General features: G+C 44.5%; 1 protein-coding gene across 1 annotated transcript; it reads right to left on the reverse strand.

The window, feature by feature from the left end:
- Positions 1-6,948: 6,948 nt before the first annotated feature.
- LOC140481650 (protocadherin-8-like) lies at positions 6,949-16,924 on the reverse strand. Its single transcript, XM_072578177.1, has 4 exons — positions 14,275-16,924; positions 11,196-11,281; positions 9,403-9,539; positions 6,949-7,526 (listed from the first exon to the last, which is right to left on the reverse strand). The coding sequence occupies exons 1-4, from the start codon at positions 16,765-16,767 to the stop codon at positions 7,174-7,176; spliced, it is 3,069 nt and encodes a 1,022-aa protein (XP_072434278.1). The 5' UTR covers positions 16,768-16,924; the 3' UTR covers positions 6,949-7,173.
- Between the last annotated feature and the right edge of the window lie 355 nt (positions 16,925-17,279).

Raw genomic sequence — 17,279 nt, forward strand, 5'->3', positions numbered from 1 at the left:
TGGACAATTTAAGGAGGAAGCAGAAGCCTGGGAATATGGAGGAGGTTGGCAGCAGTTTGGATTCCATTGCCCTGATCTCTTGACAGTTCTACTTGACTTTGGGAGTCTCTTCTTGCTTTCATCAGATCCCAACAAATCCCATCCTGAAGATATCGCTTTTCAATTCTGCCATACCGGGACATTCCTTGGGGACATGGATCTTAGGACCCCATCCACAACTCAGAACCTCTAAAGCTGCATGTCAGTTGTTCCCAGATTCCAGAATATCCTCAATACATCCATTCTCTCTCATGTTCAAAGCTCCTACATGGCACGATCCTTCTCTCAGACTCTTTACAGTGTTTCTATAAGCTCTTTTCTAAAATTGGAAAGCAGCAAAGAAGATTAGCTTGGCCCCTGAAAGGGTTCCTTGGCTGCCATAGTAGTCTCCTTACTTCTAAGGCAGGAAGCCTGGGTTGAAGTCCAATCTGCTCCAAAAGAGTGTAGTAACCTTTCTATACAGGTTGATTGGAAAATATCTGACATTCAGAGCACATTCACTTCAAAAAATTGATAGGTGGCAACATTCAGTTCTGCTCACTGGGTAATAGTGGAAGGACTCACTGTAAGGTTTTCAACACATCATTCAGGATATTTCAATGGTCATTGAAGAGGAGTTCACAGGAAACAAATAATGACTGAATGTCTTTGAGTTTGTGAAGGAGGTAAAGTGTAGCGTCTGTTTGGGAATTGTTGATTTTAACTACACTGCAAGGAAGGCAACTAACCTGCATGAATTCTGTGTAGTTGGAGAGCTCAAAATAGTCTGAGAAGAAAGAGGTGCGATCCCCATGCAGCAATGTATTGTTGAAAAGGCAACTAAACTATAAAGTTGGAGACTCAGTGAGAAGTCAAGAACACCTGGGTAGAACTCATGCTAAATACTGTAAGTTGTTTCAGGCAGGCCTGTAGAAATGTCCAAGAAGCTGGGGTGGCTCCCAAGAAGTCAGGTGCTGCTAATAAGGTAATAAAGCTGAGAGTGGGAATTAAAAACCCATTCATAGGAATAACGTCATAAAACTGAGCAAGGTTTGAGCTCAAGGAAAGCACAGGAAAGATGTAGCTTGTTGAAGTTAGCTGTCAATGAAAACTGGTGTGCCTATGAATAAGTGCTGGAGCCCAGCAGAGCATGTCCCCAAAACAGGATGCTGATCAAACCTGAAGGATTCTACACTTGCTATGTATTAACAATAGTCAGTTTTAAATTTGCTGCTTATATTTTGTATTCCAGGCATACTGAATTTGTCATGGCCCTGCATGCAAAATTGAACTTGATTTTACACTTAGCAAATACTTCATTCTGTGCACTTTTCCTGAAACCCTGATATGGCGCACATGTAATTAAGGTTATTAAACACATTTGGATGTATTCACAGTAGTCTGATATCATGACTTCTTGTCACCTGCTATCCCACTCAACAAAAGTATGCTTTATCTCCAATCTTTTATAACTTTTAAAAATAAGTGTTCAAAGAAAATTAAAGGTAAACATTAGTTGAAAAATTCTTGAATCTATGTTGTCAAAGATTGGAATTAAGTTGGGTAATGCACATCAGGACTTTTCTTTTAAATGTATTTTGGAGATCACACCATATGCAACAGGTATTATTGTTCAGCACCTGACTGATGTGCCATTCTGGCTTTATGTGCACATGATTATATAGTTCCAAACATAATGTAACATCTCCCTTTCCTTAAAAATAATTGGGCTTTTATATATCAATACAACTGGTCGATCAATACTTTTTTTTATTTTATGTTTAAAAATTAACAAATGACATTTACAAATAAACTGACCATCTTTAAAGTCTTTTATAGCTTGTTTTATTTTCTCAAAACATGATTTATGATATTACATAGATGGTAGGATCATTTACCTCCACCACATGGATTTGACATTCAATACTCTCAGTGATGGCATGTTATACTAGCAATGTTGTGCCTGACTTTGTAAGAGTTGTGTATCTTGTCACTGATGTACCATTTGTTATTAATACTCTTGCTAGTTGATTACCTTTTCTAATTTTCCAGCTCAACCAAAGGTTTGGACTCTGTTCCTCCTCGTTGCTTACCAGTTTCAAAATCATATCTTCAACAACATTTTTGTTGCGGTCCAGATTTTCGTGAGTGGATTCTGTATTTATACAGTTTTTCCACTCAACAACTCAGGCAAGTTGAAGTGTTGAAGTGTTGACCTCCTTCTACCTGTGCATCAATGAGTTGTTGTTTTACTATACCTAGTTGTGTGACTGTATATTCTGTTGTTAATTTGCCTTGTGCTTTCTGCCAATGAATAGCACTGCAGGTGATTTTACGTAAGTCTTGAGAGCTGTGTCTTTAAGTAACAGTCAGGCAAGATTTGCATCTTCCTTTTTGTGTTGGTGCTACTCTTGAATGTCTGCATCCACATGTGTCTTTCTATCAAGCCAAACTCTTTTGGTTCATGTATTGATGAAATGATTATGTCAAACCCATTTATGTGGCCAAGATCTTAAGCTCCCTTGGGGTGAATTAAGTTGCATTATATTTTCAAGAATGGCTGGCTCAGCAAGCAGAACTCATACTGCTGAGAAGATTGTTGCAGCTCTACAATATCTAACTTTTAGATAGAAGGGAATTTCATCTATTACAACAATTACACAATTCTTGATTGTGTGAGAATAAATTAGCTCCCACAGCACACCATGGTTACCAGAATTTCTGCTGTGTGTTCCTATGCTTTTGGTACAAGATGAATGTACATGTCACTTTGCATTTTTGTAGGTGCCTATCAGGATATAGCTGACCTGATTCTGAACTTGTACTTCCGCAGTTCCAGTAGAAAAGTTCTCTCTGATTATTTTGATCAGTTAGAAACTATTTTCTAATGAGCTGTCATCTCTGTTAGGCAGATCTTGCTGATTACGTTTGCTATATTTTACTGAGAAAGTATCGATAACTCAAGAAGTGATGTTTGACTCAGTTTCAGTGGTGTCATATTTGTGAGGTTATTGATCATTATTTCTAGTTTTTTTTTTAATCTTGTTCTTCTCATGTGGCAATAACTGAGAAAGGGCATCTGAAATACAATTTTTCTTCCTGGTATTTATTTTAGAATAAAATTATAATCCTGCAACCTCAGAAGAGTTGGAGGAGGCCATTCAATGCAGTGAGCCCACTCTGCCATTCTGGATCACGATGTGGAGGAGGTGGTGTTGGACTGGGGTGGACAAGGTTACAATCATACAATGCCAGATTATAGCCCAACAGATTTATTGGGAAGAATAATCTTTTGGTAGCTACCTGATGAAGTAGCAACACTCCAAACACTTGTTCTTCCTAATGAACCTTTTGGACTATAACCTGGTGTTGTGTGATTTTTAACTTCTGGATCACAGCTGATCACACCTCAACGTCATATTTCTGTGCTATCTCCATTAGCTTGGATGTCATTAGCTGTTGATACATTTCTCATTACTGTCTTGAATTTGCTGAATGAATGATCTTCCATGGCCCTGTGAGGTAGAAAATGCCATCAGCCTCTGAACATCAGCAGCTATTCCATTTCGTCCCCTCCTAAATAGCATGCTTTTTAATCTGAAACTGGTTCCCTTGGTTTTAGACCCCACAACCAGGGGAAGCATTTACTCTGCATCTCCTCTGTTTAGGCATTTAAGAATTTTAGAAGTTTCTGTAAGTTTGACTCTCATTCTTCTAATTTTCAGAGATTTCAGGGTTAGTTTTTTTTTTAACCTCTCCTCACAGAACAGTCCCACAATTCTAGGATTCAAACTGATGAATCTCTGCTATGCTTCGTCTGTGGCAAGCATATCCTTCCTGAGGTAAGGGGAACAGAACTGCACATAATAATCCAGATGGGATCTTACCAGTGTTCTATACAATTGAGGCAACAGTGGACCAAAATGGGGTGGCATGGTGGTTCAGTGGTTAACACTGCTGCCTCACAGCACGAGGGACCCAAGTTCAATTCCAGCCTCAGGTGACTCTTCTGAATGAAGTTTGCTCATTCTCTCTGTGTCTGTGTGAGTTTGCTCTGGTTTCCACCAACAGATTAGTTGGATTGGCCATGCTAAATTGTCCAGGGATGTGTGGGCTAGCCATGGGAAATGCATGGTTATAGGGATGAGGTAAGTCTGGGTGGCATGCTCTTTGGAGGCTTGATATGGGCTGAATGGCCTGCTTCCTAACTCACGAGATTCTATGATTTTAAATCCTCTTGCGATAAGGGCTAACCTACCATTTCCCTTCTGAATTACTTGCTGAGCCTACGTGCTAACTTCCAGTTATTTATAAACAAGGACAATTAAGTACCTTTAAACATCAATACTTTCCAATCTGTCTCCACTTACATACTCTGCATTTCTCTTCCTCCTATTGAAGTGGCTAACCTCATCCTTATTCATATTATATTCCATCTGCCATGTTCTTGCTTGCCAAACCTTTAAGGCCACTTTAGGTCTCGAGGCATCCTCCTCACAAAGTATCTTCCCACCAAGTTTTGTATCATCTGTAAACTTGGAGATAATTTAATCACCTCCCCCCCCCCGCCAACATCCAAATCATTGTTAATGGTCTTGAGCAGTTCGGTTCCAAGCACTGGTTTTAAATATCCCATAACTCTCAGCCTGCCAACCTAAGAAGGACCCATTTATTCTTAATCTTTTTTTTTCTACCTGTTATCCAATCCTAAATCCTAAATACCATAAAACCAATGTGTGTGTGTTTTTTTAAAAACTCACCTCTTTCCATAGGACCTTTTCAGAAATCAAGTACATCATATCCAATGATTCCATCTTTTTGACACGGCTAGCAACATTCTCAAAATGCTGTCAAATTTGTCAAACATGATTACTCCTTTATAAAGGCAAATTAACTCTGTCCAACTGGACAATTATTTTCTAAATATCTGGTAATCACAATCTTTCTAATTTGGTTCTGGTATTTTCTCCACTGTTGACAACAGGCTAACAGTATCCTGCTTTCTCTCTGTTGCCTTTCTTAAACATTTGCAGTCCACAAATTGACAAGGTCCACTGCAGAAGTTGGGTATGAAATGTCATTACATATCTCTGGGCCTCCTGGCTCAGAGCTGTGAAAGTTAAAGCTGCAATCATGCACTTGACAGGGTGCTGCATGGTGGCTCTGTGGTTAGCACTGTTCCCTCACATTGCTAGGGACCCAGGTTCAAGTCCTGCCTCAGACGACTGTCTGTGTGGAGTTTGCACATTCTCCTCATGTCTGCGTGGGTTTCGTCCGGGTGCTCCAGTTTCCTCCCACAATCCAAAGATGTGCAGTTTAGGTGAATTGGCCAAGCTAAATTGCCAATAGTGTTCAAGAGTGCATAGGTTAGGTGCATTACTCTGGGGTAAACGGCAAATAATAAGGGTCGGTCACTCTTCGGAGGGTCGGTGTGGACTTGTTGAGCTAACTGGCCTGTTTCCACAGTGTAGGGATTCTATGATGATCCTTGTCATGTAGTAAAGAGGAAAAGAACAGAAAATCTCTCTGAGTGGTGGCTCATTTCCAGCAATCAAAAACCACAGTCAATCTGGACATTGCAAGACTCGTAAACAAGAAACAAAGAACTGCCAATGCTGAAGGAGGAACACCAGAGTCAAAATGTCAGCTCTGTTTTCCTTTCAGATGCTGTCAGACCTGTTGTGTTTATCCAGCAATTTCACCTTTTGTTACCAATAACTCCTCTCTGCAGAATTGAGGTCAGCCAATCATCCATCTGCATCAACACTGCTAGAATCATCAAACTTATTTGCCACAAGTTTCCACCATCTGCTCTGCACAGTCAATTTGTGTATCTTTTCTAATTATTGCCTCTTTACTTAATCTTCTTTCTAATCTACATTCATGTATGTTGCATTTTATTCTTGTGACTATTTTAATAACAAACGTATTCTGTAACTCAGAGAAGCCTTGTTAAACTGGCTCCTAGTAAACATTAAATATATTGGAATTATGAAAGGTATTCCTTTGATTTCCATTTGATTAGTGGAGACCAACAAAGGGAGGGGATTGCATAAAGGATAGCAAGTTAGTCCCTCCTCACCTGGAATCATAACCAATTGAAGATTCACTGTGAACTTAATCAAGGTGGAGGTGGGAGTGTTTCATTTGATAAAATGCCCTTCCTGACACAAAATCTGCCTTGGGGAGGGCTATTAAATGCCATCCCTCATGATTATGTTGCTGGGTGGTACTTGAACTTACAAACTTGTGACTCCAAAGAAAGTAGGAGAAAGTGAGAACTGCACATGCTGAGGACCAAAGTCGAGAAGTGTGGTGCTGGAAAAGCACAACCGGTCAGGCAGCATCCAAGGAGCAGGACAGTTTATGCTTCAGGCATCAGGAATGTGATGATGCCAGATTTAACAGAAGAGCAACAAAAATTTGAGTGATATATTCCACATTCGTAACGAAGGACTTATGCTCGAAAGGTTGACTCTCGTCCTTCTCGGTTGCCAAAGGCCTTTTAACTTCAAACAGGTTGAATTACCATTAGCATAAGTTAACATTTAATAAAAGGTTTCAGCCTGATCTGCTACTCTAGCATTCCCTATTTATATTTCTAAATTCTGATATGTTTCCTTGATATTTGGATTTCTGCCAAAGCTGAGCAAATCCATTTTCCAATGATATTAAATGAGTAATTGATAAATCCCAAAACATCCAATAAATGTTCTGTGGAATATATCACTCACTTATTTGCTGCTTTTCTACTAAATCTAGGATTATACCATTACATTCAACATTACAATTTTGAAACTGTCTCCAAAGAAAAAGAGAATCATAGTATGTCATAAAAAGAAATTTGATTAGAAAATAATGTGGAACACATATACGAACCACAGGTTTTATTTACATAATTTTGTGGTTTTACTTACAAATTAAATTATACAGTAAAATAGAAAATAGAACACAATAAAATCAAAGTATCAATTAAAGGATAAAAATTACAATTTTTAACATTGCAAGTTTCTGTATTTGATATTTACACCTTCCATGTGAATGAAATTTTCACGTGGAATCAATATAAAAATAAACTGTTGCTTTTATATACAGGATGAATAAATTGATTTATTACAACACTTCAAAAGTTCGTAAACCTATTCTGGTATCTGCTTAGATCTGAGAATGCACGCTGGATACATTGATCGATGAGATATTAGTTGGTGGAATGTGACTTTTTGATCCCACAGAATGATAGAGTGGTACAATAACAGAGTTTGTAGTTTCAGATTCATCACAAGTGATCTTCTGATATACACTTTGTAGGCCTGCTGTTTTTGGCAAAAGTGCTTGATAGTATGTATCTTTGCGGAGTAGATCTCGAGGGAGTGACGTGCTTTTCCCCAAAGAGGTAAGGTGCTGAGTAGTAGTTGTGGAACGGTAAATACTTGGCCCTCGAGAAGATGGACTCCAGCAGCGATCTGAATGGCCAAGTATCTTGCACTCATTGGTACAGGACCATAAACCTGTCCAAGAGAGGCATTCAATACTTTTCATTATTCTTTTCATTGCAATATTAACAGTTCAATGCAGTTTACTTAAACTCACAACAATTGCAATGTTAATTGCCTCAGGTCTAGACACTTTTAATTAAACCTTCATTGTTTAAAAATAAAAATGTTATTATAATTATCTTAGAGTAATGAGGTTGTGTGATGTGTACCATCTGTTTTCTGTATTATTACCTAAAGGAAGAAAAGAATAAAGGCTAACCTGATATTTGTTCACCAAATAGGATAATTCTGGATAAATCAGACCATATTAAAATTCATCAACAAACATACATAGGATTTGCAGGTATACTCTGTCTCAAACAGAAAACCCACTGATTCCTTCTTTCTTAACTGAAAGCCTGTGCCCTAACCCTAAAACTGCAGTTTCACTGTACTCATCGGATCCCTACAGTATGAGAATAGGCTCTTCGGCCCAACAAATCCACACACATCCTCCGAAGAGTAACCCACTCAGACCCATCATCCTACCCTATTATCCTATATTTACCCGTGACTAACGCACATAATCTACATATCCCTGAACACTACGGACAATTTAGCGTGGCCAGTTCACTTAACCTGTACATCATTGGATTGTGGAAGGAAACTCACGCAGACATGGAGAGAATGTGCAAACTCCACTCAATGGACAGTCACCCGAGGCTGGAATCGAACCCGCGTCCCTGGCGCTGTGAGACAACAGTGCTAACCACTGAGCCACTCTGCTGCATGAATGCTTTCGGGTTTACAGTGGTACAAAACTGGCAGTACAATTAGGAAGCCAGATCCTAATCTGATTCCTGTCTTCACTAAAATTAAGCTACAACAAAGGTTATTATACAACAGATTGCAGTTGGTGAACTATCTGTTCAAACTGAGTATGAAATAGAATTACAAAAATAAAGTGTGCTTGGACTTCCAACAGCTTTTAAAATTTTTATGCAGTGATTTTCATGAAAGAAGAATTTTCTGCATATTACTCATTACAAATAGATAACCAGGGAGCAGAGGAATGTGTAAACAAGAGTTAAACACAACAGGCAAGTTCAAAGAGTGGGCAATGTGGTAAAATGCAAATAGCATGTAATTCAACTAATAAAACAAGTTGATAATCATCTGATATCAATTTTTTTTAATTGGCAAAAGAACTGCGGGAAAGCATTTATAGAGTTGTCTGTAAAGAATACGCGAATGGATTAACTGAACAGTGCTAAAAACTGACACAGAAATTGGCAAATGACGTTCTTCTATGCTACATGTTAACTAGAATCTACTCTAATGGATCCAAAGGCAAATGCTACTTTAAATATTATCAAAAATCTACAAATGGTGTTAAGAATGAAGTTTTAAGAGTAAAATGTTTATGAATGTAAACAATAAGCAGTGTGAAATTATCTTTTACAAAGTGGGCTGAATATTTTTCCATAGTGTAATATAACATCACGGATTTTATTTGTTAATTAAATGAAAAAAGCACAATGATTGGACATTATCTTTGTGTTTGAAGTGGGAACAGCCTTGCTTGTGAATACATGAAGGCCCGAGCAAACATAAGTGAGCCAAGTTATGTCATGAATTCCCTATCACAACACCAGACATGAACTTGCTTTTCTGACTTTAAGCAAAAGCTTGGGAAGTAATTCTTCCTTGCTGCACTCTTCATGGCTTCAACCAATTAGAGCCAAGTTACTATTGTTATGCAGTATAAATTGTTGTTACCTTTGAAATTTGGCATTCTTGCATCTGTCCTGATGAATGCAAGACAAAATGCTTTGATAGCTTGTCTCTTCACCAATACCCAAAGTTCTGTGCTATCAACTAGAGAATTATGCTAAAAATTGAGGCTTACCATTGTGCTTCTGACTGAGAGCACTCCTTTTACTCAGACCAACACCACTGATATCAGAGTCACTGTCATTAAAATCACTGTCTCCTTTCCCACTGTCCTTCCCACTGAACCTGTCCTGGGTTTGATGCGCAAGTTCACTGAAAGGAAATCATAAAAGTTTAGTAATTATTTCCAACTTTTCAAAAGGATGTGCTACTTAAAAGGTAATAACTTTGACTATTGCACAGCAACATAAAAAAAACAGAAAAAAGCCATTCTGCCCTTTCCACTATTCAATAAGATCATGGATGATCTGATTGTGGTATTAACTCAGCTTTCCTGTCGAGTGTCACAAATATCCACATATTCCCTTTTTGATCAAACATCCAATTCCGCCCTGAATATATTCAATGACCTAGCCTCTGCAGCATGCCAGAGTAGAGATTTCCAAAGTTACCATCATGTTCTGAAGAGGTTTAGCACAGTAATTACTTGAAGAATGGTCCAGGACTTCTGATCTGGTAACAGTGGAAAATGTTGAAATATTTGCCACTGTAGCAGGACACTGCAACTTGTATATGTGCGGAAACTGTAACCTTTGGATGTATAGCATGATGTTACTCCCGATATCCCCCTCTCTTTTCTTTCCACCTCACCAAAGAAAATACAGAATAATGCCAAGTAGTTACACAGAATCTTACTCCAAGATACAGTGACTATTAATAACTAATCAATAGGACAAGAGACAAGAAATGTCCCCTCATCTCTGCTTTAACTGGAAGATACCTCATTTTGAAACTGTGCAGCCTAGTTATGGATTCCCCACAAGACAGGAAGCAGTGACTCAGGTCTTCTGATCAACTACAATGCCTCAGGATTGAAGCTATTTGCAATTGAAGATGTATTCTCACCTGTTTCCTCATTCCAGTAGGACTTACTGTCTCAGAGTGAGGATTGAGCTATTGTTGCAGGCGTTCACACAGAAGATTGGTCAGGAGAAAATGTGAAGACTTACATTGGATTCAAAATGTTAATTCTGTTTCTTTCTCCACAGATGCTGTCAGATTTGCTGAGTTTCTCTTGCACTTTCTTTTATTTTTGATTTCCATCATCTGCAGTGTTTTGCTTTTATCCCATCCCCTTTTGATGTTATCAGCTCAGGTAACTGCTTGAAGTCACAATGCTTGAAGTTATGGTGAGATTTTTAAAGTTCTTAAGGATTTTATTTTAAATATGTCTAATATTTTGAAGACTTTCTGGGGAGTTAGGTGTTAATTGTTCATATGTTAGGTGTAAATAAATGGTTTAGGTCTTCCAATACAACTCCAGCTGTCACTTTGCTGTTAACCCAGGTTCTATGCTTGTGATTCACAGGAGGAATATATTGGAGTTAATTTCTGTGTACTAACTTGACATTGGGCCCAAGTCTTTGACCACATTGTCAGTATTAAAGTCAGTCTGTATTTTTTAGGTGGGAGGGCTGGAAGAGAAAAGGAGGGGGAGAGAGAGAGAGAGAGAGCTATTGGGAGGAGCTATCCATCAAAAGGTTAAAGTTTCCACACGTATGCAGGTTGGGGTGTCCTCATGGTCTTGACTTGCAATAGTGGTGAACATTTCAATATTTTCCACAATTACCAGATCAGAAGGCCGGGTCATTCTCCTGATATTTATTCCACTGAACCTCATAAGAACATGAGATGATCACCTCTCGGTCTTCTAAATATCTAAGAGTATAGGCTCAACATTTCCTCATGAGACAACTTTTTCAGCCCAGGAACAAATCTAGCAACCTTTGTCTGAACTGAAGTACTAACCTTTTATCCAAAGCAAAGTGCTTTCCTTGCCAGATTGTGATTGGGTGAAGAGCCTGATGAGCAAAATCAGGAATAGAGGAGAAACGCTGGAGAAACAGAAACAGAGAGCGTTAGTTGGGAAATGATAAGCACAAGTACTATGGCTAATGCTTGATGATCAAAACCAGATTTAGAGTGGAAACACTGGAGAAACAGAAACACTAATTATTATTTACCTAAGGAAATGATGAGTGCAGGTACCATGGCCAGTGCTTGATGATCAAAACCAGAGATAGAGTGGACACATTACAGAACAGGAATACAAATAGTTATTCAGCTGGAGGACTAATGAGGACAAGTTTTATGGCCAGCGTTTGATGATCAAAACCAGAGATAGACAGCAAACACTAGATAAGCATAAACACTAGCAGTTGATGACCAAAATCAGAGAAAACTAGAGAAACAGAAACAGAAAGTATAATTTAGCTGGGGAACAATGAGCACAGGTACCATGGCCAGTACTTGATGGCTAAGACCAAATATTGAGGGGAAACGCTCTAGAAGTATAAACACTAACGGTTATTTAGCTGGTGGAATGATAAAGACAGGTACCAATGCCAATTTGATGATCATAACCAGAGAGAGGGAATGCTAGAGAAACAGAAATAGAAAGTGTAATTTAGCTAGGGGGAATGGTGTGCAAAGGTACCATGGCCAATGCTTGATGACCAAAACCAGAGATAGAGGGGACACACTAGAGAAACAGAAACACTGATTATTATTTAGCAGGGGAAATGATGTGTAAAGGTAACATGACCTGAGCTTGATGATTAAAACCAGAGAGGGGGAACGCTAAAGAAACAGAAACAGTAATTTAGCTCGGGAAATGATGAGCACAGGTAATGTGGCCAGTGCTTGATGACAAAGACCACAGATAGAGGGCACACACAAGAGAAACAGAAACACTAATCATTGTTTAGCTGGGGAAAAAAATGAGCAAATGTAACATGGCCAGTGCTTGATGACTAAGACCCAGATATAGACACACTAGAGAAACAGAAAGTGTTAGCTGGGGAAATGATGAGCGCATGGCCAGTGCTCGAGAGCAGAAAATACCTTCGAAATACATTTCAAATTAAAGTCGTAACTTTTGAAAGAAAGAAAGAAAATAGTCACTGGTGGGTGGGTTTTTTTTGTATACTTTCCAGGGCCCGGGAAGGGGGACGTGACAGTTACCAGGTGACGAGAAAACAAATTAAAAATACCGGTAGTGGAAGAGAGAGAGACCCCGCCTGTAGCTCGTTCAGCGGCAGGAGGTGGAGGAGCAGCGGCGGGGGCAGCCAAATCCCAGGAGCTCAACAACCCCCTGGACCTGCAGGAAGGTCCGAGCTTCAAGAAGCAGTGGGCCCAGCTGGAGGCTGGATTTGCTCAAGGCTTGTATCTATTAACTTAATTAAATGGCACTAACTGTATGGGGATTTGGTTTACATTAAAACCAATGGATGATGTCAGAGTGTCTGTTTATATTTAGAAGTTGCAGTTCGTAAAATACACTCCCTGAAGGAGGGGAGAACTCGCTATTTGGATACAGAACTGGCTTGAAAGTAGAAGACAGTGGGTGGTGGTGGAGGGTTGTTTTTCAGACTGGAGACCTGTGACCAGTGGTGTGCCACAAGGATCAGTGCTGGGTCCACTGCTTTTCATCATTTACATAAGGGATTTGGATGCGAACATAGGAGATTTAGTTCGTAAGTTTGCAGATGACACGAAAATTGGAGGTTGAGTGGATAGCGAAGGAGGTTACCTCAGATTACAATGGGATCTTGATCAGATGGGCCAATGGGCTGAGGAGTGGCAGATGGAGTTTAATTTAGATAAATGCAAGGTGCTGTTTTTTGGAAAAGCAAATCAGATCAGGACTGATACACTTAATGGTAAGGTCCTAAGGAGTGTTGCTGAGCAAAGAGACCTCAGAGTGCAGATTCATTGCTCCTTGAAAGTAGAGTTGCAGGTAGAACAGTGAAGATGGCATTTGGTTTACTTTCCTTTGTTGGTCAGAGCATTGAGTATTGGGGTTGGGAGGTCATGTTGCAGCTATACAGGAATTAGTTAGGCCACTTTTGGTACATTGCGTGTAATTCTAGTCTTCTTCCTATCAGAAGGATGTTGTGAAACTCCAAAGGGCTCAGAAAAGATTTACAAGGATGTTGGAGTATTTGAGAGTATTGGAGAGAGGCTGAGTAGGCTGGGGCTGTTTTCCCTGGAGCATCGGAGGCTGAGGGGTGACATTATAGAAGTTTATAAATTTGCAGGGCACGGAAAAAAAAACAGAAAAGACTTCCCTGATGTGGGGGGAGTCCAGAACTTGAGGGCACAAGCTTAGCTTGAGAGGGAACTAAGGGGAACGTTTCCATGCAGAGGGTGGTGCATGTACGGGAGGAGCTGCCAGAGGAAGTGTTGGAGATTGGTACAATTACAGCATTTAAAAGGCATCCGGATGTGTATATGAATAGGAAGGTGAAAGTGGGTCTTGCAGATGCTGGAGATCAGATTCAAGATTAGAGTGGTGCTGGAAAAGCACAGCAGGTCAGGCAGCATCTGAGGTGCAGGAAAATTGACGTTTCGGGCAAAAGCCCTTCATCAGGAATGACTGATGAAGGACTTTTGCCCGAAATGTCTATTCTCCTGCTCCTCAGGTGCTGCCTGACCTGCTGTGTTTTTCCAGCACCACTCTAATCTTGATATGAACAGGAAGGTTTAGAGGGATATGGGCCAAGTGCTGGCAAGTGGGTCCAGATTGGGTTGGGATATCTGGGTGGCATGAACGAGTTAGTTGGACTGAAGGGTTTGTACATCTCTATGACTAAGACCAGAGATTGGGGGTCGGGGGAACGCAGTAGAGAAACAGAAACATGAATAGTTACTGAGCTGGGGGAATGATGAGGACAGGTACCATGGCCAGCCCTTGATGACTCAGACCAGAGATAGAGGGGACACATCAGAGAAACAGAAACACTAATATTTATTGTGAGCTGGGGGAATGATGAGGACAGGTACCATGGACAGCTCCCTCACTGAAGCTGCTGACACTGATACTCACCTCCGGCTCCGCTGCTCTGCCGCTCTCCCCCGACGGGTAACCATTCGCCTTCTCTCCGCCAGCCCCCGCCGCTCCCTCCCGGCCGGGCTTTCCGCCGGTGCCGCAGCTCGAGGCGATCCCGACGATGGCCAGCAGCAAGGCCACGCAGCCGGCGGCCAGCACCGCGATCACGGTGAAGGAGGTGTCCCAGCTCCGCTGTCCCGGGCCCGGGGAGGCGGCCGGAGCTGCAGGAGGAGGAGGAGGAGGAGGCTCGGGCCCCACCGTGAAGCTCAGGGTGACGGTGGAGGACAGGGAGGGCAGGCCGCCGTCACTGACCGCCACGACCAGGCGGAGGGCCCCGGGCTCGGCCCCGACCCCGGCCCCGGCCCCGGCCCCGGGGGGCGCGGAGGGCGGCAGCGGGCGGCCCAGGTACACCTCCCCGGTGTCCGAGCGGATGGTGAACAGCCCGGGCGGATCCCCGCTCACGATCCGGTAACTCAGGCGGCCGTTCGGCCCCTCGTCCGGGTCCTGGGCCCGCACGCGCGCCGCCAGGTAACCGCGGGGCGCGCCCCCGGGCAGCGCCATCTTGGCGGAGGCGGAGCGGTTCCCGGGAGGAGCCGGAGCCGGAGCCGGGTCCGGGCCCGGGCCCGGGGGGTGAGTGATCAGCGGCGCGTTGTCGTTCCGGTCGGTGATGACCAGGCGGACGGTGGTGGAGCCGCTGAGCGGCGGGGAACCGCCGTCTGTCGCCTGCAGCAGCAGCTCGAGCTCGGGCAGCTCCTCACGGTCCAAGGGCCGGAGCGCGAACAAGGAGCCGCTGTGAGGCTCCACAGCGACGGCAGGAGGCTGCAGGCCAGGACCCGGCTCCGGCTCCCGCCCAGGCCCCGGCTCCCGCTGCTGCAGCAGGCGGTAGGTCAGGCGGCCGTTAACGCCCAGGTCAGGGTCACGGGCCCGGACGGTCCCGAGCTGGGCCCCGGGCGGGTTGTTCTCCGCCAGCGACAGGCGGTAGACGGAGCGGGGGAAGGCGGGCGCGTTGTCGTTCACATCGGTGACGGTGACGGTGAAGGGCCGCACGGTGCGGCGGGGCTCCGGGCCCTGGTCCTCGGCCACCAGTGTCACGTTATAGTCGGTGTTCCGTTCCCGGTCGAGCCGCTCCGCCGTCACGATCATGTGGTGGTTGATACCGTAGGCCGGCCTCAGCTCGAGCTGCCGGGGCCCGAGCAGTGACACCGAGAGGCGGCCGTTAGCTCCGGAGTCCCGGTCCCACACACTCACCAGCGCCACGAAACTACCCGGCTCCGCCGCCTCGGTGATGGACGCGAGGCCCGAGGCCGCCGCCGCCGCCGCCGCCTGGTCCGCCGTGCCCGCGCCCGCGCCCCCGGGCCACAGCGCGCTCACGCGGATCTCCGGCGCGTTGTCGTTGACGTCCAGCACGCGCACCGTCACCCGGCAGCTCGAGGCGCGCGGCCTGGCGCCCATGTCGCGCGCCTCCACCTCCAGCTCGAAGCGGTCGCGCGCCTCGTGGTCGAGCGGCGCGTGCAGGCTGAGGCGGCCGGAGCGCGGCTCCAGGCGGAAGAGGCGGCGAGCGGCGGCCTCGAGCCTCGGGCTGAAGGTGTACCGGAGCTCGCCGTTCACGCCTTGGTCCGGGTCCCGGGCCTCGAGTTGCAGCAGCACCGAGCCCGGGGCCGTGTCCTCCGGCAGCTCCAGCTCCAAGGAGCCGCTCTCGAAGGCCGGAGCGTTATCGTTGTCGTCGAGGACGCGCACGGTCAGCCGCGCGTCCCCGCTCCGAGGCGGATCGCCCCCGTCCCGGGCTCGGAGCTGCAGCTTCAGCTCGGCCTGACTCTCCCGGTCCAGGGGCTTCACCAAGAGCAGCAGCGGGAGCGGCTGGTCCCCGGCCCCGGGCCCGTCCCCGGCCCCGGGCGGCAGCTCCAGCTCCAGGTGACCGTTCACCGAGAGCTCGTAGCCCCGCACCGAGTGCGAGCCGGTGTCGGCGTCCAGAGCGGCGGGCAGAGGGAGCCGTGTGCCCGGGGCTGAGCTCTCGGAGATTTCCAGCTCGATCTCGGCCTGGGGGAACTCAGGCCAATGGTCATTAATGTCCAGCACTTGGATCTCCACGTGGATCAGCAGGAACCTGTCCCGGGAGAAGCTGACCACATCCAGGAGCAGCAGGCACGGTTCCTGCTGACCGCAAAGCTGCTCCCGGTCAATGCGGCTCGCCACCGTCAGCTCGCCGTCCCTCTCCCTCACACTGACCCTGACCGTGACCGGTACCGAGCCGTTACACTCGGGCATCAGGCGGAAGCCGCTCTGACCCCCGCCGGCCGCCTCCAGCTGCAGATCGGCGGCCAGGTTCCCGATCACCGTGCCGGCCTCTTGCTCCTCGTACGTGGAATATCTGACCGTCTTACACTCACTCAGGATCGGAGCGAGAAGGAGCACAAGGAGCAGGAAGCAGGGCTCCCTGGAGGGACTGCACACCGGGACTGCAACCCTGCTTCTACTTCTCCCAGGGCTCATATTCTCTGCTCTCGTTACTGTGTTCACTTGTTTTTCTTACACCTCAAATCAAAGTGACAGTCAGAGAATGTCTTTAGTGTCGTGCGTGCACTTGAAACACTCAAGTTGCACGCCTCAAAGTATCAAGCGAACTTCAGACTTTGAGAATCAATCTCCAAGTGTGCAGAACTGAAAGGGCCCAGCGCTATTTTATTGACAAGTCCTTTAGAAATGTTAACAATGCACAGCCAATCGTATTTCAGGAGATGGGGACAGTCTTTCTCACTGAGGAGGCTGAAGATATCCAATACAGTACATCAATTCTGGTGCATGCTTAAAAACCACTGTTGTGTGTAGTTTACTTTTTTTTATAACTACAAGGCTGTTTGTGTTCTGTATGTTAAACTGTGGAAACCAATATGACTATATAAAGATGTAAAAGCTGTATAAGATATATAACAAGCCGAGCCGAATTTTTAAGGGCACGGTGTTAGATTGGGTGTTTGTATGAATGTCCAATAAATATTGTAAAT

Source organism: Chiloscyllium punctatum, chromosome 9 (assembly GCF_047496795.1).
Source record: "Chiloscyllium punctatum isolate Juve2018m chromosome 9, sChiPun1.3, whole genome shotgun sequence".
NCBI classification, from domain to species: Eukaryota; Metazoa; Chordata; class Chondrichthyes; order Orectolobiformes; family Hemiscylliidae; genus Chiloscyllium; species Chiloscyllium punctatum.